At 40.2% G+C, this 21,556-nt stretch overlaps 1 protein-coding gene across 1 annotated transcript; it reads right to left on the minus strand.

The window, feature by feature from the left end:
* Window positions 1-13,405: 13,405 nt before the first annotated feature.
* F3 (coagulation factor III, tissue factor) lies at window positions 13,406-18,725 on the minus strand (the record flags this gene model as incomplete). Its single annotated transcript, XM_079535258.1, has 6 exons — window positions 13,406-13,545; window positions 14,650-14,809; window positions 14,936-15,117; window positions 15,533-15,717; window positions 17,528-17,642; window positions 18,653-18,725. The coding sequence occupies 6 exons, from the start codon at window positions 18,723-18,725 to the stop codon at window positions 13,406-13,408; spliced, it is 855 nt and encodes a 284-aa protein (XP_079391384.1).
* Window positions 18,726-21,556: the final 2,831 nt, after the last annotated feature.

The following is a 21,556-nucleotide window of genomic DNA, read 5'->3' on the forward strand; positions in this document are numbered from 1 at the left end:
GATTACTGGAAATGTGTAGAATGGCAAACCTTGTACAGTAAATCTACTCAGCTTGTTTTTAAACAAATTAACTAGGATAACTTAAAACAAGCTCTTAAGCGTTTACTATTATGTAGGATATTGCTAATTGTGTATATGTTGGTTTAATTATTAATATGTACTAAGAATGTCTTTATTCTTGTGGTTTAAAAACCTGCCTAAATTAAATTGGGCTTAAATCAGTGTAACCTGATTCATCCTGGGATGCAAACCATTTGAAATCAGCTGATTTGACTTTTGTAGACTTTCTTTCCCTTCAGTGAAAAGCCCTGTTAAAATTAGGGTTGCTACCTCTTTCTTGTTCCTGCAAAGCAGTCTTGGATATTTTGCTCTGTTCTATGCATTTTTCTGAGTTATCTCAAACAATGCAGGACATTATCCCATCTTCAGATCTATGCTCTGCTTGGTTCAGAAAGAGCCTTTTCCTTCACCGAGCCTTGTGATGTAGCCAGTACACTTTTGCTGGTGAAGAATGGACTGAACCTGAAAGATGAAACTAATTCCTTCTGCTAAGAAAATTAAGCTAGTGCTGTGCTGGGTTTTGGGTTTTCTTTTGATCTTTATCTGTCCATGCTGTCATCTGCTGCTCACTAATCTCATTCTCTTCTGATTTATTAAGACCTCTTCTATAGCTCCACCTTTTCTGTCAGTGAAACCCTATGGTAACAAAGAGTTGAGAGGAAATTGAGGGAGGAAAGGGTTAATCAATCAGAAGGGGAAAAGAAAGATGATGTTCCAGCTATATGAGAAAGCAAATAGTTCTCATGAAGTGTAGGAGCAATCATACTTCTCTTGAAATTGGTAGAAGTTAGAAAAGACTCAGATCATTCTCTGGAAGATAACTTTAACAGACTGCTCTGTGTCCTGTGTGTGTGTTCAGTTTTGTGATGCAGCAGCTACTTTTCCTTTTCTTTCTCTTAAAAAAAAAAAAAAAAAAAAAAAATCATATCTCCTTGTGGTTTTGGCTGCTTTACAGATACAAATTTGAAAGTAAGTGATAATGGTACTTGATAGATTTTTCTAGTCTGTGAAGCCTAAAATAATGCTTTCATCCTTCAAATTTTTCTCTAATTTCGGTTGTGAGGTTTCTTGATTTCTGATTTAAAAAATAAAAATAAAAAATTTACCAGCAGTTCTCAGCGCTGTCTGAGTACGGCTAGTCACTGCTGGTTTTATTATTCTGGCTGCCAAATCCCTTGATGAATTCAAACTCTTAAATTGTTTACTGTAACCATTTTTCCCCCATACAAATGATGACTCTGGTGGCCATGAGATTTTGACAAACATAAATGCAGCAAGATGAATTTTGTCATCAGAGAGTAGGAAGGTATAACTCAAACTGAATTACTGTTTAAGCTTTAAAACAAAATTGCAATACCTGTTCTACACTGAAGATCTAATAATTCCTTACTGTTCCACATAAGAAATAATATAGGAATGCATTATGTGAAGGCATGCATAAAATATGCAATAAATCTGCTCTGTGCATCTTTTATCACAGGTTTAGGTTTAAAAAATGTCTTTTCATAAAATGGATATGAATTTGGATGTTCTGCTGTATGTTATCATCATCTTTCATGTTGAGATGGCTACCTGTTAGTATTTTTCCTTTGATCATAGTTCTTGCCCTTAACTTTCCCTGCTAGTACTGTTTGATAGTATTCCAATGCAAACAGCTATCCTAGTCTAAGAATCCTCTGATCACAGTAGATTTGTGGTAGGATGCGTTGAGGAAAGTCAGAGTGTGTCGCATTCAGGAGCATAAGGTGCCAGAACAAATTTTTATGCTCATTTCACAAATAGAAAACAAAGAGACAAATCTCATGTTACTAATTTTCTATTCACTCAGATTTGTGTATCAGCCTGATTTGTACTGTAGCAGGTAGCAGCATGCATTAAGTGAGGTTGTAATATTTTTTTTTTTGACTGAAACTGTGAAAATATGAATGCCAGATAGCTATTGTTGTGAAAATTGTCAGCACAAATCCAACAACTTCTCTTGGAAGGGTTGTTATATCAGCCCCTTTGTGTAACATGAAGCAAAAAAAAAAAAAAAAAAAAAAAATCAGTTAAAATGAGGAAGTTGCTGTTATGTTTGTGATTAGGACAGACTTGGAATACTTCAACAAAATTGTAACGTTGACAAGCAAAGCCATACACAGCACTGATAAGGAACCCCAGCAACCAGTCCTGTGGTTCCTCACAATTCAATGGGTTGCTAACAGAGTTTTGTGTAACCTCAGATTTATTTAATAAACTAAAAAAAGTCCTATTTTACAACCAAGGAGAAATAATTTGACTTTATAGACGACATGACATTCATTGACATGGAAGATGCTATATTTCCTTACGGTCAGGACCTAGCGTTTCTGAATATACTGAGAGGGAAGACATCCTGAACTTGATTGCAAACAAGGCTTATAAAATAGTACAAGAAATGTTTTAGAATGATATTCTTAAAAGGCCTTATATTGAAGTATTTTGAGATAGGCTTGATATAAATGAATGTTTGTAAAACCTAATGAAAGTGATCAAGTCTCAATTATGTTGCAGAATTGCACTGTGATGCTGTATTTTAGCTCGTAAGTCTTTTTAATAGCACAAGTTGGAATTCTGTAAATTGGAATTCTGATCTATCTTGGTAAGGCAGAGTACTGAACTGTTGATACTTTGAAGATGGTATTGGTACTAGTCAGGTGGCTGCATTTCAACAGTGGTGGGAAACATTCCTGTATGTAAATACTGTAAAGTGTTTTTGAAGGGAAAATGGCGCTGTATAAATGTAAGACATTAAGTGCCTCTGAAATAATAAATCTAAAGATGAAATATGTTTAAGCTTTTTGTGTTTCTTGATGTGTTCAGGATTTTTGTAACAATACAGAACATGTATTCAACAACTACTGAATTACTCACTGAGCTACTTGACTTGTGTTCAGCTTATAAAGGGTGTAGTTCTGCCTGATATTCATCCACGCATCAGCCAGATGATGCCATCCACTTGTAGGTTTAACAAAAATACGAACACACTACTCAAAGATTTATAACTCAGTTGCTTTGTGTATATGTGCATTAATCTGTTCTAAATCTGCTCTGATTTTGACCTCTCTTTTTCTCTCCTACATCCTTTGTCCACTTATCCCTCAAAATTTGCCTATGTTGGAAGGGTGTAGACTTGCGTAAGATTAACATAGAATCATAGAATCACAAGGTTGGAAACGACCTATAAGATCATCCAGTCCAACCATCTCCTCATCACCATTGCCACCACAAGTACTAAACCATATCACGCAGCACGTCATATGTGTGCTCATGTGGTAATTCTTTTGAATGCTCCCTGTTCCTTGTACTTTGAGGAAGTTATGTGTATTGTATTAGTTTTCGTCGTTGTTGTTGTTGTGGTAGATATCTCCCCCTATCAGTAAATCTATCATCCCCCTATCAGGATGCTTGAAACTGTGTAGTCTAAGAGTGATAGATTTACCTAAATGAATTGATAGCAGGGATGTTATCCTGTCATCAGTGCTTCTAACGCTAGCAGTTTTTTCTTAACTCAGACTAAGAATGTCCAACAAACTTGTATATGTAAAGGATAGAGCTACCTTTGTAAGGAAGCCTCTCAAATTCAATTGAAAAATCAAGTGTTCAACTTAACTGAAGAGCTGAATGATGTTTTACATTATGGATGTGATATTTAATATTCTAATATTTTGAGCACTGTAAAGTTTGCTGCTTGTAGAATTTTGGCCTATCTGCTACCCAGTTCCTTAAAGTATATTGTATGCATCAGTACCAATTCTTCCTTATGTAAAGAGAAAATATTGATTTATGGAGCAGTGAAACTGAAACAACAGAGTTACTCTGGGAAGTGTTGGCAGTGTAAACTGCATCCTGACCTGTAGATGTGTTGGAATGTTTCTTGCCTAAGAGGCACAGATGGTTTAGTAGGCACCTGGCTGATCAGCCCAAATGTAAAATTGAGCAGTGTTCAAGGGTGACTTGTACTATAAAGAAAATTGTGGAGGTATTGCCATTTAATTAGCTGCATGCTGTATAGAAGTGATTAACTGGTGAGAATCAAAGCAGCAGTGTGGTTCTCTTTGTGGAACAGCACCATGATGCTTACTTGACAGGCATTTTAATCAAGTCATAATTGGAACTGACAAATGAGTCACTACAACTTAGCAGAACTGGCAGTTTGAGCTACATGTTCCTTAAGCCAGAGGATTCTTCTGCGTAAATTCAGCACTAGAGTGAGAGAGAGAAAAAAGTCACTGAATTAATTGTCGTGGTTGTTCTTGTTTGGTTTTTTTTTGTCTCCCTATAGGACTCAGCCCTCTGCAGACTCAATAGGTGCCACTGCATCCCTAATCTTTGGTATCATAAAATGACCCAGAAATGTGGAAAAAACATTAAGATGTCCTTCTATTAAGCTAGGAGATAAAAATCCATCATTAATGATTATATAGCATTATCACAGATACTGTGAGATGTTTGTAGAAACTTCCACAGTAATGATCTCCTGAAATTCAACTGTGAAAAAGTTGGAGATTGTTTCTTTTTTTTTCCTGTAAAATTTTTTCCAGTTTATCTTTGTCAAGAAGATAACTTCCTACAAGATCAAATTGCTGTTTACCAAGCTGCTGTATATTGTATAATATACAGCATCCTTCATTACCTTTCATTACCTGATTTATGCCAATTCCTTTCACGATCACGAAAAGAGGTTTCTTGCCTTGTATAAACTATGATCTGCAGTTATTTGGAAAAGGAGGCTGGTTGATTTTTCACTTCACAAGTTGTGGTTCCAGATTCTCACTCGTGTTATTGCTTGGAGTTTGCGAGGGAAAACTGAACAGGTAAGAAAATCTTCCTTTTTATTTCTGAAGTGACGCTTCAGGTGTTGATGTCTAAGGCATCTCTCCTTTGTAATAGACAGATTTGTATTGTTCCAAGTAGAACTCCAAAGCACGTGGTGTTTTTTGACATACATCATCCAGTCTGAAGTTGTCAGCATGGAAGTTGCACACCTGGATTCTCATCTGTGCTTCCTCTCTGAAGTGACAGTAAGTACAAAAAGTAGAGAACTTTAAAGTAGAATGGTGCAGGAAGTAGCTTCATCTTGTGCATATGCAAATTGGCTTTTTACCTTTGAAGGTATCTATTAACAATTGCTACAGATTAGTCTGCCTATTTTTCCTTGTGTGTTAGCTTATTATTGATGAATTAATGAGCATCTTTTTCCCTGTTGGGGAACAGACTGCCACTGTCACCATTCCAACCACCTGCAGTCAGATTTTATTGTATTAAACTCCACCTGAAAGATTAGAATTATTGCCCAGTAAAGGCTTCTACAACACGTATGCATTCTGAGAAAACTCAAAATCCTTCATATGCATTCAAATGTAAGACATCGTGGTTTTGTCTTCAAGCAGAATTACAGCCAAGCTAGTACAAAGGCAATTTATATTTGTTAAAACCTTAGAAGAACATTGTCTTAAATGTTGCACAGTCATCTTTGAGCTGCTGCATCACTTTCTTTCCCTGCATGCAAAAGCAGAGCCAGACTATAAATAGTCTGGAAGCCCACAGACAGAAGCTATCTTAAGGGAATACTTTAAAAAAACATGATAAATTTGAAGATTAAATTGAAATCGAATGCCTAAATGTCCGGTGCAATTCTGTGGGCGCTGGCTTTGGAAACTGAAAACACATTGCCAGTAATTCTATGAGGAGTGCGGCAGAGTAATAGTAATTATACAGTTGGCTTTATAAAATATGAGGCAAGGGGAACTTCTGTGAAACATATCACTGCCAAACCAGCCCCAGCACTCACAGCATCTTTAACTCTGGTTAGAAACTTCACTTTTGGTGTCCTTTGTTGAGTCTGTAGTATAAGATAGTGGCTTTTACTGGCAAGAGGAGCTGTTGTGCAATAGTGTCCAGCCCTGCTGCCTGTTTGCTTTTCCATAGACCAAGATTTCCCATCTGTCCTTCATTCTGGGAGACATGGCATCCACACATGATGCTGTACCAAAATAGAATTGGAAAAATGAGGTCAAAGCCTGTCTATGCAAAACCTAGACTGCTGAGACTGCTACTTGGGAACTCCACCTACATGACAGAGCAAATTTTCCGCACTAAAGTATCTTTAGAGTTTGGCACAAATCACGGCTAAAAGAAATCCTGATTATAACGAGTTTGGAGAATGCTGTTCTGGAAAAACCACACCATATATGCAATTGAAGAGATGTTCCTTTACATAATCAAATATGCCTTTTATTTTCTTAGATGTAAGCATTTATTGCTATCAGATACTAAGACTGCTTAATAGACTGAAAATCTGCTTAATAGACTGAAAATCTAATCTTTGTGAATCGTGATAAGCTAAGTAGTATGAAGATGCTTTTCAAAGTAAACTAGCCCTTTATTTACTTCAGCATGGTGTGCTGCTGTAGCTAAGAACAGCTGTGTCAGAAGCTGCTAATATGCCAGATGTACTGCAGGATAGCCCTGCATACAGGGACCGATGAACGGAAGTGTTTGGGGAAGCAGTGGTTAAGGAGAAGTGTGTGTTGAAGGCTTCTTAGAACTTCAATGCAATCTTACATATTGCAACAGAACTTCTCTGGAAAGCTAAGAACCACTGGCAGGTGCTTTTTTTTTTTTTTTTTTTTTAATGTAACAAGGAACTGGGGACCAAAGTCAATTCTGCACATTGAAATTCTAGCCTTTCTAAACTCACAAATGCTAGGTAGATTATATGAAATATAATTATAACTTTCTGTTAGGATAGTTGTGTTTATAACAGTCCTAAGAGTATTTTGGAAAGGCTGCTTGAATTTAATCCTTTGATGTTCACAAAAATCTTAATGATTAGGGTGTATCTGCAAACTTTCTTGCCCTTCTCTGAAGTGTTGGAATGTATCATATCAGTGGGATACAAAGTGCTTACATGGGTGCATTTCAGAGGCAGGTAGCTCCTGCGTACAGCCATGTGTTTGTGTTCCTGAGCTTGTGGGTAAGTTATCGGTGCTCACGAGAGAAACTGCACAGACGAGCAGAGCAGCCTCTCACCTGAGACCTGTTGCTCTGGCAACTTCCTGTGCCTGTCACTGCCCCTGGAATGGGGAGAATTCCCCAAAAAAGTTTTTTTGGAGGTTGTTTGGGAAGCAAGGTTAGTAGAACTCAAGGCATGTGAAGCCCAAAATAGCCACTGTTACAAATCTAGTTGCATTCCAGCTGGTCTTTTCCTATTTGTGCCTTTTTTTTTTTAAACTTGTCACCAGGCAGAGAACACGTTGTTCAGTGTATACTTGCACTGCAACGTAACCTGCATGGCTTTTACTGCACCATCTGTGCCCTGTGAGGTAGTAACACAGTTTTCAGTGCTCCTAAAAGATCACAGCTTCTCAGGGGATCTCAATCCATTCCGTAATAGTTTAAAGGACAGCGACAGGAATCTGTTCTGTGTATCAGGTATCTTGAAAGCCTGGTAAGAGATTTAATGCTGCGTGAATATCTTTTGATAGAATCATGAAGGTTGGAAAAGATCTCTAAGATCCACCTACTGCCAGTATTACTCACTAAACCATGACCTTAATACTACATCTACCTTTCCTCAAACACCTCCAGGGATAGTGATTCCACCACCTCCTTGTGCAGGCTGTTTCAGTGCCTCGCCACTCTTTTGGAAAAGAAGTTTTTCTTAATATCCAACCTCCCCTGGTGCAACTTGGAGCTATTCCCTCTTGTCCTATCGCTAATTATGTTAGAGAATAGGCTGACCCCCACCTTGCCACAACCTCCTCCTTTCAGATATTTCTAGAGGGCTCTGAGGTCTCTTCTGAGCCACCTCTTTTCCAGACTGAATGATCTCAGTTCCCTCAGCCTCTCCTCATAAATCTTGTGCTCCAGAACCTTCACCAGCTTTGTTGCCTTACACTATGATACTGAACCACTGAGTTTTCTGAGAATAAAGGAATTTGGATTTGTGCAGATTTTAATACTGTTAAGCAAAGGGTAAATAAGTACTTGGTGGTGGTGGCCTTGTCTTCAACAGTGCTAGAAAGCTGGACAAGATATGTTATAACCTGAAGTCCTTGGTGAAGCTTGCAGAGTGAAATACAGATTACATGGAGGAATTCAGGAGGTATCCAGGGAGAGAACTCTTATATTTCCCACTGGGTTTCATTGAGCTGTTCAAGTTATCCATTGCTCCTCAATAGTAGGAAAGAGAAGATCTAATAAATTTAATATGACCTTTTCCTTCAAGTTTTGGTGAAATCTGGATTTAAACTGAGGATTGGCATGCTGGTCGTTTAAAAAAAAATTAGATTCATAGTAACACAGTGGTTATGCCTCTTTTTTGCCACTTGAGGTCATCCTTTCTTAGTTCTAAGTAGCCTGCAATGTAGTACTGAATGTTCATTGCAGGATTAGCATTGTAGAGATGGCTCCTGGAGTATAAATTGCTTATACAGTGCTGCTATTGTAATCTCACACTATGAAAAGTAAACAAGATGTGTTTATGCTTCTACTCCAATAGAGATAGCTGAAGCAGAGACATATGATGATAGGGTTGCATATTTGATTTATGGAAGAAAATTGGTATTTTATGAATAAAGTGGAAAGATGGAATATGAGACTATAATCTCTGTGAAGATATGTTTTGGACATGAATGGTAGAGTACAAATGCAGCAGAAGGGAAATATGTTAATCAAGAATATACTCTTTTAATTAAGCTTAAAGATACCACCTTTTTTGGCAGAAGTAATGACTGTTTATTGGAGTAGGCTTTAAAATCTCCCTTGTCATTTTATCTTTTATTACATTCAATTTTTAATTTAGCCTTAGGACCACTGAAGGGCAAACTAAAAATGTGATCATACTGGGAGAACATCTATTCAGAGGATGGAGATTTTTAATTAAACTGCTCTTTTGATGAAAGAGTTTTGTGATTATAATAATGTCAGGGTACTTTGCTTTTTAAATATGACCTGAAGTAAGAGGGTAGGAAATGTGAAAAGGGAAAGAAAAAGGTGGCGTTGAGACTTACTGGAACTGCGAATATTCTTTAAGTTCAGATTATTGACTTCATTGTTAATTAAGAAGTCACTAGAAGTGTTACTTTTTAACGGTAAGTAAGTGCACTGAGACACTCAAAACAACATTAGGAAATGCTCTGGAAGTTTCTGATCTGATTATGGTGAGCAAGGGAAGTTGTAGAGAGTGAAAAATGTTGCTATGGTATTAATATATCCCTGATTGGTGATTAAGGAATATATATTTATTCAGATGCTATATTTTCATATGAGATCCTAATGAAATGGTGAGCGCATCTCTGGGGAAGAAGTAGTCATGGAAATGAACAGAGGATGGATGGGTAGGTGGAATGGAAACATCAGCAGTGGAATTTGGGGAAGTAAGGAGCAGTAGGTTTCTGAGCTGCTTATAGGAACAGAAAATTGAACACAAATGAAGTTCCATAATATGGAGCACAATTTTCTACAGAGGAAAAGATGTAATACCTGCAGCTGGATATCCAAGACAGCACCTGGCTGTAAGAACCCTGGGGGCAGTCAATACGATTCTTTTTTTTTTTTTCTTTCTCCCGAATATGGGCAGATTTTACTGAAAGAAATTGACCCTGTGGCAATTTTTTCTAAGAAATTGCCTAATTCATTTACAGTTACCTGCTGAGGAATTGCAGGAGGAGATGCAGGTGTTCCTCTGGCCCCTTTCGGAAGATACTGAAATGAACTATTTGGGTTGATTTTAGAGCTCGTGCCAGAAGAAGCAGGAGAATCTAACTGGCAGGAACATTTCCCATCATAGGGTAGAAGGAAAAACAGTTTTGCAGTGCATCTGTCCTGTTCATTAAACCCTGAGCTTTTTTAAGTGACCTGCTGTGTAACACTGGAGAGCACCTACAGCAGTATATAAGGAAGGGACGCCTTTCTGTAAAGGTTCTCTGTGTTAAGGATGTGAATGTGCTACGTAGGAGAGCAGAATGGTGTGGTAACACCAGACTGAATGGTTTGGGAAAGATCTTCAGATGACTAGTGCCTGTTTCTGCCCTGTCTAGCAGATTGTTCTTTGTGGTTGAGAAAGGAGTTAAAACACACAGAAACCCATCAACAAAGCTCCAGCACAGGACTTTTCTCTCCTAGAGTGGCAAGCCTAGGCTATAGGAAGCTCTCTTATTGTAGCAGCTAACCACTGAGGAACTGCAAACTGATCAACTGACTCTTGTCTGGTCCTCTTAACAGCCCACTTGTTCCTGTGTATTATGAAGTTCTAAAATTGTGCAGCAATCAGTACTAACTTGGAAAATAGGAGGGGAATATTTCATAGCTGTTTTGTTCTAACTCAATGCAGAAACTTTGTCCTGCCACATGAACAGTGATCCAAGTTAAGCTTATAATCGTGTTCTTATTGTTGCGTGCCTCTCAGCAGCACCCTTCTCACACTGAAAAGCTGAGCCTGCTAGGAATAGATTGGCTAAGCTGTCTGCAGCCATATCTAAGTCATGTAAAGCTGTTCATCTGAAGTAATGGCAGTCATTTTATCGCCCACAGTAATCTTAGGGCTGGCAGAAAGCTAGCATCACATCAGCCTGTATTTTCTTGTGTGAAGAAAAATTTGAATTTAAAGCAATATTATAAAATGATAGTGGCTTCTTACAGTATACCATGCTACATGTTCATTTGTACAAGTGTTATGTCACGGAAGTGTGCAAATGTTTTTCTCCACTTGAAAGTTGGAGGCAAAGCAGAAGATGGGGAATTAGGAGTATGAGAATAATCCACGTGAAGGCAGAAATGTGCTTGTAAGATAGGCCAGGAAACTACAGTATGTAGGAAAATCCTTCTCACATCAATTCCCTGCCTGGCTGGCCCTGTCCAATATTTGTAGAGCACTGAAGCTGGCCCTGTGTGTGTGCCCTAGATATGATCTACTATTTCTTCCTAATGACAATACTGAGAAAGTTAAACTTCTGCATTAGAACAGTTTGCATGGGCTGTGTGCACTGATCCACTGAGATTTGCAGGAGAGGTGGGGGAGGGAAAAAGCCCCATTCTCAAATGTCTTCACAAACGGCCAGAAAACTTTAGAAATGGAATCTGTAGGCCTCGTGACTCTGGTTGCTGAGCATTGCTGAGGCTATAAAGTACTGTAGCTAGGGAGCAGAAATGCCATGGGTTTCCAAAACTTGTGCGGCAGTGGGCCGTTCTTACACCATTTAAGGCAGTTTGTAATCTGTGGGTGTTCTTTCTTTCTTTTAATAAAAACCACCTTTATATTGAAAGCAAATGAAAAATCTAACTAATGAACCATAATTTATAACATTGTTCTATGTAGATAATCGAATGCATGGTATGGTTTAAAAAACACTATGCTGTTTCCTGTGGGCTTTTGTTTTCCTATGAACTTTTGCCTTTCCTGAGCTCTACTCTGAATGAAACTAATGAAGTGGAACAGGGGAGTAATGATGACAACTTTGGAATGCTTTTAAGTTTACACCCACACACTCTCATGCTTCTGATTGCTGGTTTAAGATTCTTTTTCCAAAGAAGGTTTATGCAGAAAATGTTATTAGAAAATGTTAAATAAATTAAGCATTTATTGCTCAATATTGAGTAAAAAGTTTTTTTTCTCTCCTTGTAAATAACAGAATTCAAGAACAAACCAAATATCTGTTAACTACTCAGGCATTACCACAGGACTCATAATCCATATGAAGGATTATATTTCTGTGTAGTAAGAATAACAAATAGCAAATGCCATCTGCAAAAGTTGATAGGCTGGGATAATTGTTTTTTTGTTATCAGTTCTCATAAAGGCAGTTGGTATCCTCTTCAAAGACACAAACACAGCCTTGAGGTATACAGCCCATTCGTGTAAACTGCTTGATGCTTTTTTTTTTTTTCCCCTTTCTGCTTTGGTTATCCCCATTGTTACAGCAACAAGAGGCAGAATGTTGCAGCAGCTATCAGCTTTGGGCCATGCCCCATACTGCCTTGACTGTACGCTAGTATCAAAAGAGGTGCAGGTATCAGTGTGGGGATCCCTAAGCAAACATCCAGATGGGCGTCCAATATACTTTCCATTAGATTAAGAAGCTGATCCTGAATAATCACTTAACCAAACAGAAAGCTGAATAGCAACTTGGGACTCTTCAAAACCTATCGTTAGTTCATGAAGTATGGCTTCTCGTGCTTTTGTCCTTGCAGGTAGTAGGTGCCCTGCTGGTTTATTTCACATGGTCTTGGTTAGATTTCTGAAACTTGTGTAAACTTCAATTGCAAGATAAATTTCCTAAACATATTTTTAACTTGAGTTCCAGAATGAATATTGTACTCCATTAAAAAAAAAAAAAAAAGACAGAGTCTTGTTTTCCCAGTCACCTTTATTTCACTAGAAAAGTATAAATTACTATAAATACAGGTATCACCAGTATAAAAATTAGATTGTCATCTATAAAATAAATATTAAAACAGTCATAGCAAAAGGTACCTCTGAATCCCACCACCAAGATTATTTGAATCTATAGTACATAAACTATTGATTTACCATTTATTTTGAATAAAGTTCAAAATGCAGTAACTACTGCTACTTACTCAGTGTTTGCCTGAAGTGAGTTACTAGTCCCTCAAACTGTGAAGTGTTTACCCTAACACTTACTTGGAACCAACAGGCCACCATGTCTGTGGAACTGTAGGTGTAGTGTAATCCAGATATGCTTCCCATATGGTTAGCAGCTATCTAGTGCAAGAGCATTAATTAGTGGTCACCAATACACTTAATTTGTTTGCTTAGCACTGATTGGGTACACCCAAAGATAAACAAACCAAGATAGTTTTATCCAAGAAGTGCAGAAATAGCTTCTTCGTACCATCTGAACTAACAGATCATTTCACCAGTTAATAATATTGTAAGAAAGTCAGATAAGTAGAGGTTTTGTTTCATAGAAACAGAAAAATGGTCCTTTTCATTAGCAAAGGACATATTTTTCAAATGCAGTGTTTCTTCCCCTTACAAGTACTGTAAGACTGCTGGCTCAGTGAATCTTATACTTTCGGAGTGCTTGGTCAAATCAGAGATTCATTTGATTCTAGCTGAGAAAAATGCGTGAGTAGGGTAATCATCTTGTCATCGGTCACCACAATATTCTTCCAGCCTCAGACACTGGAGACAGGGCCTTCCTGGTATCTGTGGCTTTTTTCTTTTTCAGTCTGTCACTGTCTAATGGATCTTTGAGTCCACCAAAAGTTTTAGCTTCAAATTTCCTGTACCAGAGAGGCTAAAGGCTCCATCTTTTTTTCTGCCTTTGTATCTTCCACGAGTATCCACAATAGTTTTTCCTTAGACACCGTTAAGTGGTTCTTTTTCTCGTGCAGTTTTTGCTTTCTTGCGTTTACACAGGATCACTGCTAGGATAATGGCGAGAGCAATGACTGCAATTGCCACCACTGCTATGATGATAAAGACTTCTGCTCCGTATTCTGTAGAGTTGGGGAAAAAAATCCAAGGTTCAGTTATCAGAGATGACGTCACACTGCTATAAATTCTTACACTGAACTAAAAAATGTTTTCTGTATTTCATGGTAGCATGGAAGTAGAATGATTATCCCAATATGCACTGAATTTGTTTTAAAATGAATTTTTTGAACTGAGGTAAAGCTTTATTTCATGTGGTTCACAGTAGGTTTTAATCTAGATAGAACAACAAAATACCAAGTGTAGGTCAAATCATTCCTCCAGTCTCTGCATTATCTTTGTGAAACTAAGTCCATGTGGGTATTTTTTTTTTCTAGGTTAAAAGCTAGAAAGTACCAATAAAAAAGATTCTTATTTAAATTGTAACATAGAATTTAAGTATTTTGATATATGAAAGTGTATACTCTAGATAATAAAGTTAATTAGAAAGCAAACTTCGTAAGAGGTTCTCTACTTAATGTCCTAGTTGCTTCATCTAATGGAGAGGAAACAAGCACGATAGTACTGTGATATTATTTAATAAATATTCAAGACTTTGTACTGAAAAAAGTGTTATTCAGGCTGGAATAAAACTGGCTGATTCACAGTCTGCTCACATACTTAAGAGAAGTCAGTCTGTCAGCTAATATGGCAGTGTAACACTATAGAAAGTCTTAGTTTCATCATCTGCTTTTGAGATAATAAATTTCAGCTCAAACTACAAATCAGTGGAAATGCTTGTCAGTCAGATTTCCAGCACTCCTATGCTTTAGAGATAATCAACCACTTGCACTTGCTATGGGATCATTTGTATGGGAAGGATCTGAGGGAAACAGTGAGGGGAAAAAAACCCAACCACACAAAAAGCCAAACAACAAAAAAACCAAAGCCGAAATGTAATGCTGAGACCTGAAACCCTCGTGACCAGGCAACAGCTCAGATGATTTAAAACTGAATCAAGCAGTTTAGCAAAACCCTACAGCCAATTCCAGCCAGCTAAAGAAGTAGCTATGTAAGTTCATTTCTTAACTTAGGTGTCACACTTATAGAGTTATAAAATATATTCAAAATTGAAGTGCCTTTCTGTTGGAATGCAGAAGGCAGAACAACACTCTTCAATAGATACATACCATCTAAAGCAGTTCTTTCTACAGTGGTACAAAGCACCATGCTTTCTTGACCATTACGATTTTCTCTGCGAGAGGGAATGATTCCCTGGATGTAGAAGCAGTAGTTATTTTTGTTGTCAACACTTATATCAAACGTATGGCTTTTTGTCGTTGCATCTTTCTGTAAAGAAAAAAACATTTCTTATTTCAGGTCCTCTGCGAAAATGGCCGTGCTTTCAAGGTAGCAGAAAAATTGTATAGCTATTCTATATTTACAGGATATGCAAAAAGCAGAGTAAGGCCTTACCTTTCCAGAACTTTGATCTTTCCAGTAATAGAGTTTGTATTCCAGGTCATGTTTGAAAATATCTCGAACACTTTGAAAGCTTCCATTAGGAAACATATATGGTGTAAGTGGATCTTGAAACACAACGTTCAGTTTGGAATCTTCTTGTGTGTGGTTGTGGATCTTTGGTTTTCCAATAATAGCTAAAAAAGCATTTTTTGAATTAAAACACTGGCATCACCTTTTTTCCCCACTCTTGGCTATTCTGTACTTCTACCATTTTCTACGTAATATGCTCTTTTCCTCGCTTTACTCCCTTCCCTCCTCAAACAGAAGAGTTTACTCAGCCAAGGCAGCACAGGATTATTAACAAGTGTCTGTATCTAGTACACAATGTTAATAAAGTGGTGTATAATGCAGTAAGAAACAAGTAATGACTAAAATCTTACACACTGCTCTGCAATAAGGAGAGAAAGCTTTATGCCTGAATGTCACCTTCTAAGATATCCATAGAATCTACAGGAGAAAGCTTTAGGCCAAATCCAAACCTTGTTTAAGTCAATGGAAATCATCTTGAAAGGAAACTAACGAAAATATTTAATTGGGAATTCTACTTACTCTGATTATAAGGTGTGAATTTTTCAGAGCTCGCAAAAAGTGGTTCTTCAAAGTTATCCTCCACCAAGGATTTTACAGATAATACATGTGCTGTATAGGTCTCCTTTACATTCCGCAGTGCATCAGTAACATCACACTCTGTTTCTGTAGTCATTATGCATTTTTTTTTTGTATCAGATGTCTCCCTGAAAAGAGTAAGAAAGAAGCGTCAACACTTCCCAAGAAGACTCTCTCAAGCTATTTATACATGTTAAAAACATTTTTTCCATTCAAATTGTACAGACTTCCCTCAGTCAGTGGAATGGCCTTGCAGTATAGTAGGCTGGGAAGCAGAAGGGAAAAAAAAAAACCACAAAAACAAACCACAGTTCTGCATAGGTATATTTCACAACACATTGTAGAAACAAGTGAAAAAAAAACATGAGCCACAGTAATTATGGAAAGATGCCTTTTGAGGTTTTCCTTCAGTTGATTTATGAAAACAAAACAAAAAAAAAACAGGTATAGAAAACATATTGAAAATGTTATCCCTGTTCACAGATGTGTCTAAAAATCACTGCCTAAAAAACGAGTTGTCCTGGGAAGCTCTGCTGCCATGTACAGTAATTGCTTAATGTAACAGTGCCTGCTCATTTGTGTCCCTTGTGTTTGCATTTATGCAGGCACAAATGTCACTAAGAACAAAACAGTAGCAGCAATTTTATTTGCAGTATTACATTACAGAAGCAAGAAAAAATATTGTAAGAAACACTACCTCTATGAATTTCTCTCGATTCTAAAGAATAGAGGATTTACTTGAGAAATAATGAATAAGCCATAAGGAAAAAAAGTTTTAATGGCTGCTTTGCATCCTAATAATGCTTTGAAAAAGGACAAGAGATCTGATCTTGGTGATCAAACAAATGTACATGAAAGAGAAAGAAAACATTTTAGTGCAAGTCGTCTATAGGAACATCTTGTCTGAAGAAGTTCCTCCATATCAGAACTAAACCTGATTCTATGCTAAACCTTGGGCAAACAGACTTCGTAAGCAAAATAAACTCCAGATTCATAAAACATTTCCACTTGCACGGTGCTAGATAAGGTTCTGTGTCCCGCACTTGTCTCTTTGTAAGACTGAACTCTTAAGCTAGGTTGTGCTACTCTGCTAACAGCATGCTTTTAAGCCTATTCATTTAATTGCTCCCTTAGCCTAAAGAATAAAAGAGCACATTAGACCATCACGTTGGTATTTCATCCATTAGTCATGAGACTGCTCTCATTTCTAGGCAACTTTTATACACAGAAGAGACTACAGCACCACATCTTCATTACAAGTGGAAGAGTTGATGATGAAGACTCCCTTCAGGGTATGTTCATTAATGATCTATGAATTAATACGAGAGCTAAGAATGGCACAGATTTATGGCTGAACTTCACTGAAGTTTCTGTGCAGCACAGGTGTCAGACACTTCACACAGGCTAATCGTTTTTATGGCTGTAGTATTTCATAGTTTCTATAAAACATGATGACAGAGGAAGTCTTGACAGAGCTAGATGAACAAAGGTAATTTTCAGAATTACCAAGCAAGACTAAACATACGTTATGGTGAATCACTGATTAGAAAATTCATATTTATCAGACACCTCCTGAGACTAAAGAACAAAGACTGAGTTCAGACATAAAAAGGTGAATGTGTCTAATATATGGCACGTCAGATCAGACGTCAGCTTCTTCCAGTACGCTGGCACACGTCTCTAGTATAGCTGGAGCCACACCTCACCCCAGGACTGAAATACCAATCTAAAGCTCAGTTTCCCATTTTCGAAGTGGGCAAAGCCAGAAACCTGAAGCAGGTATTGCTACGGTCAGACATAAAGAAGTGCTAGCAGTTGGGTTGTCAATTTCCTTAGAAGTGAGCTCTTTTCATGATAAATTCTGTCTCAGAAATAATCAAACACTCCAGACACATCTTCCTCAACTGCCATTGATGTACACACCTCCATGTCACTTACCCATGTATTTCCACGGTGTAGAAGTAACCCGATGGTTTTGGTTGCCATTTTAGTATGGTTTTAAAATTGACTGAAGACCAAGTTATATTAACTGCTGTTGGTAGTCCTGGGTTGCCTTTAAAAAGAGAAAAGAGTGCCATTAGCCACGTTACACGTAACTGCTGGCTGCCTGCACTCACTGTTTAGGTAAAGGCAGCATTGCTGCTAATCACTACTTAGGGGAGTTATTTCAGGCGGAGAGGCCCGGTCCTGCCCTTTGGGCTCATGCTGTCTCACCGAAGGAATGTGCCCTGGCAGAAGTGAGAAATATGAGAAGAAAATTATTTTCTTTCACTGTTGTTCTAACTCAGAGCTTGCTGAGGTAACTCCAGATAAGTCCTCACTTTAGTTTTCGATTCAACACCCCTTAAGAACTTAGAGATCTTGAAGACCCTTATGAGAATGTCCAAACCCCAAACAGAAGACCCTCACGTGAGAGTGTCCAAACCCCAAACAACAGCAGTGCGGTTCACAGTCCCTCGCTGTCTCTAATGCAGAAGGCATCAATCTCGGTTCCCCTTCGATTTATTTTGGGAAGATAAACTACTCAGAACTATTCAGAACGCTGTGCTGCCTTGAGCACGTACATCTGGGGGCCTGCCCGCGCCGAGGGGACACTTCGGGGAACTGCCCCGGAGGAAAGCGCGGTGGAAAACCCCGCACGGCGGGGCGAGTCGCGACCCCCGCGACCTCCGGGAAGCCAGCGCTGCGCTAATCCATACCCCGTTGCTTCCTAAATGTGGCCTCCTTTGCCGCTGCGATTAGCTCAGACCTGGCGACAAGGGAAACCCCCACCGAATCTCGCCTCTCGCTCCCGGTGCCGCCGGGAAGCCCCGCAGCTCCCCGGCTGCGGACATCAGGACGCCCGTGGAAACAAACCGCCCGAGGCGCACGAGCGCTCCGCCAGCTGCGCTGAACGACGGGGCCGCCGCTGCCCCCCGCCCCAACGGCCACGCGCGAAGTTTCTGGCGGAAGGCAAAGGCCGCCGCGCGTGGCCGCGGTCCCTCGGGGCCGCCCTGTCACGGGAGCTGAGCCCGCGCCCACCCCCCCACCTCGGCCCGGCGCTCCCCTCCCGCCATCACCCACCGACGGCGGCGGCCAGGCGGCACAGCAGCGCGCTCAGCAGCACGGCTCGCGCTCCGGCGGGGGCACGCGGCATCCTCGGGAAGCGGCTCGGCGACGTCGCGACGGGGATAAGCGCGGTGAGCTGCGGCCGGGACGGTCCTTATGTCTGGGAAAGAGGCGGAGACTCCGCGGGCGGTGCGAGCGGCGGAGCCGGGTCCCGCGCGGGGTCAGGGAGGACGGGAGAGGGGCTGTCCTTCAGCGTTCCGGCATCGCAAGGTTGCGCAAGGCGGGACGGGGGTCTGCGAAGGGACGGCCCGCCGCGGGAAGGGGCCCGAGAGAAGGGGCGGCTTCGTGCCCAGAGGCACCTGGCGCCGTGCTGCTGCGCGTCCCCGTGCCCGCGCGCCAAGCCCGGCTCCCGTCCGCTGGCCGCACGGTGGGATGCTGGTGGGGCCGGGCGGTGCTCCCGCCGAGCTGGGCCGGCTGGCTCAGGTCTGCACCTTCTGCAGCGCCAAACGTCTGGCCGGCCTCCGCTCAGCACGCAGAACACGACTGTTGGGCTCGCTCCTGTCAGGATAGACAAAAAATAACCCCCCCCCAAAAAGCCCCAGACACTGTTTGGGGATTTGTACCTCAGCTTTCCTGTAAACCAGACACCAGACGGACGCTTTTCCTACAGAGCTGTTGGGAAGATATGTCATTTTCACAGGTAGGAAGGTATCTTGAACAGGTTTGCTGAATGCTTCGTCAGTGCCGCAGGCTCTGTGCCCCCAGTGTGGCCCGTACTCATTGATCGCCGCAGTGCTGCTTCGCCAGGCGATCAACCCAAGTTTTGGGGCCTGGGGTCTGCTTTCATCTAATGCTCGAGCTGTAGAGGGAGCTGTGTTCGCATTCAGCTCGGGATACTTCTGCTGGGAAACAGGCGGTGTGAGAGAACTTGTACGGATATAAAGGGGATAGGTGCATTTTGCAGTGTTATGCTGACATTCCTTTTTGAACTGATGATGGTTTTTACAAGGTCTTACACTTGGAAAATATGTGTAGGAGAAGACTAATAGGGAAGTTGCATATTTAATTGCCTTTAATTTTCCTGCTTGGTGTACACTTAGATGCAAGCAATCAGTTCTGTTTCATAATGTAAAATAAACACATATGGATCCAGATACAGTGGCAATTTCAACCAAAGTCTCCATCATATCGAGTGTTTCAAGGTGTGTCCGAATTCTGGATTTTTTAAATTATCAGCATTCCTTCTCTGAATCCCTTCTGATTTTCCTGCCTTGTTTTTATCAAGTTTCAGCACTGTCTCTCTGCAGCTGTACGTCAACATTACCTCAGCGAAAAAGCATGCTTTCAGCTTTGTGCAGAATCCTGATCTTGTGTGATTAGAATTTCAAGGATGTCACCTGGTAAAATCATAGCTGATTTCCAAAGGACATTACAAAGAGTTATAGGACCTATTTATCTAAAAAATGAAAAAGGTGTTTCTATCAAACCTTAAATCACTTTTAAGCTCTGTTTCCAGTTAGATGTCCTTGCATTTCAGTTACAAAAGAGGGGAAGTGGGCCAGCTGTGATATGGAGATAATCTCAACATCCCATCTTTGCTCCCATTTCCTCTGTCATGACTCTTGTACCAGAGAGAGGTGAGGAACCTTCCAGGCTGTCTGGAATAACCACCTTGACCAGTGTTACCTTATTCCAGCAGCATTTCCAGCTGCTCAGCAATGCGAGGCTTTTAGCTGCGCTGTTGAGTGCTGTGACATGAGGGAAGGAGGTGGCCATTTGCAGCAGGCCCAAACAGAAGAGTGTGTGTGGATCAGCAGGGGTGATGGGCTAACTTTGCCAAGCTAGCTGTGCTGAGGGAAGGAAGTTGAAGGGAAAATTTGATAGCTGGGTGTGGGGGAGCAGTGTGGCTAGGTGATGTTCATGAGAGAAGGGGATGACAGATATGGGAGAAGCACTGAGGCGGAGAAAAGCTGCTGCTGCTGCCTCTGCTCTTCTTTCTCCCATCAAGCCACGAAGCAGATCTGACTGAAGGATAAGAATGGCTGTGCTGCCCAACTCCAGGAGCCAAACTGGGAAGCGAGAGGAAGCTGGTGCTGCCTGACAGGGCTGGTGTCGCTGGGCTCCCAGGCTGCTGTGCGGTTGGCCACTGGTTGGTGGCACTCTGGGTCATATTTCCTGGTCACATGAACAGTATTTCAACAGCATGTTTAAGACATGAAATTCCCCACTTACTTTGACAATATGTTGCTACATGCAGGCAAGCATTATGCTGACTTAGTTCTCTGGAAATTTCCTTCAGCATTTAGGATTTGGCTCCCATATCGGAATGTCAAAATGTAATCATCTACTGTGTATATCTCTATAACTGATATAGTCATCCTCTGCTCGTCTTACAATTAGCAGAGAAAAATATCTCCCCTAAAGTGAAATCCATATTTTCCTAGTGCAGACATCTAAAGGAAGTCAGACGAATCCATTAAATATTGAAAAAAATTATTGGATAATGGCAGGATCTCAGTGTGACTTTATTGAATGTGTGGGAATCATGCAATAGCAAGAGACTGGCTCCCTCAGTGTAGGGAGATGACTGTTTCCACTCTGCGTCCCTCTGGTGAGCTTAGTGGAATTCATTATTGGGAAAGTTTGCCAGATTAGGAACAGACCTTGCAGATTTTCATTCTTTGATATCATGGAAGCAAACCACACATTGATTATAGGAAAGTTGAGAAGAAAAGGGGAACTAAGTCTATGAAACTCCTGGTTTTGGGAAAGACATGTATGTATTTAAATCTGTAATATAATGTACTAGATCTCCAAACTGGTTAGCTTTAGAAATAGCTAATACCTTATTGCTTAGCAAAGCAAATTCAGCATCATATGTTTTCTGTACTATCATAAATCATTTGCTTTATATGACAT

This window comes from Tetrao urogallus (genome assembly GCF_951394365.1).
Source record: "Tetrao urogallus genome assembly, chromosome: 5".
Taxonomy (NCBI): domain Eukaryota; kingdom Metazoa; phylum Chordata; class Aves; order Galliformes; family Phasianidae; genus Tetrao; species Tetrao urogallus.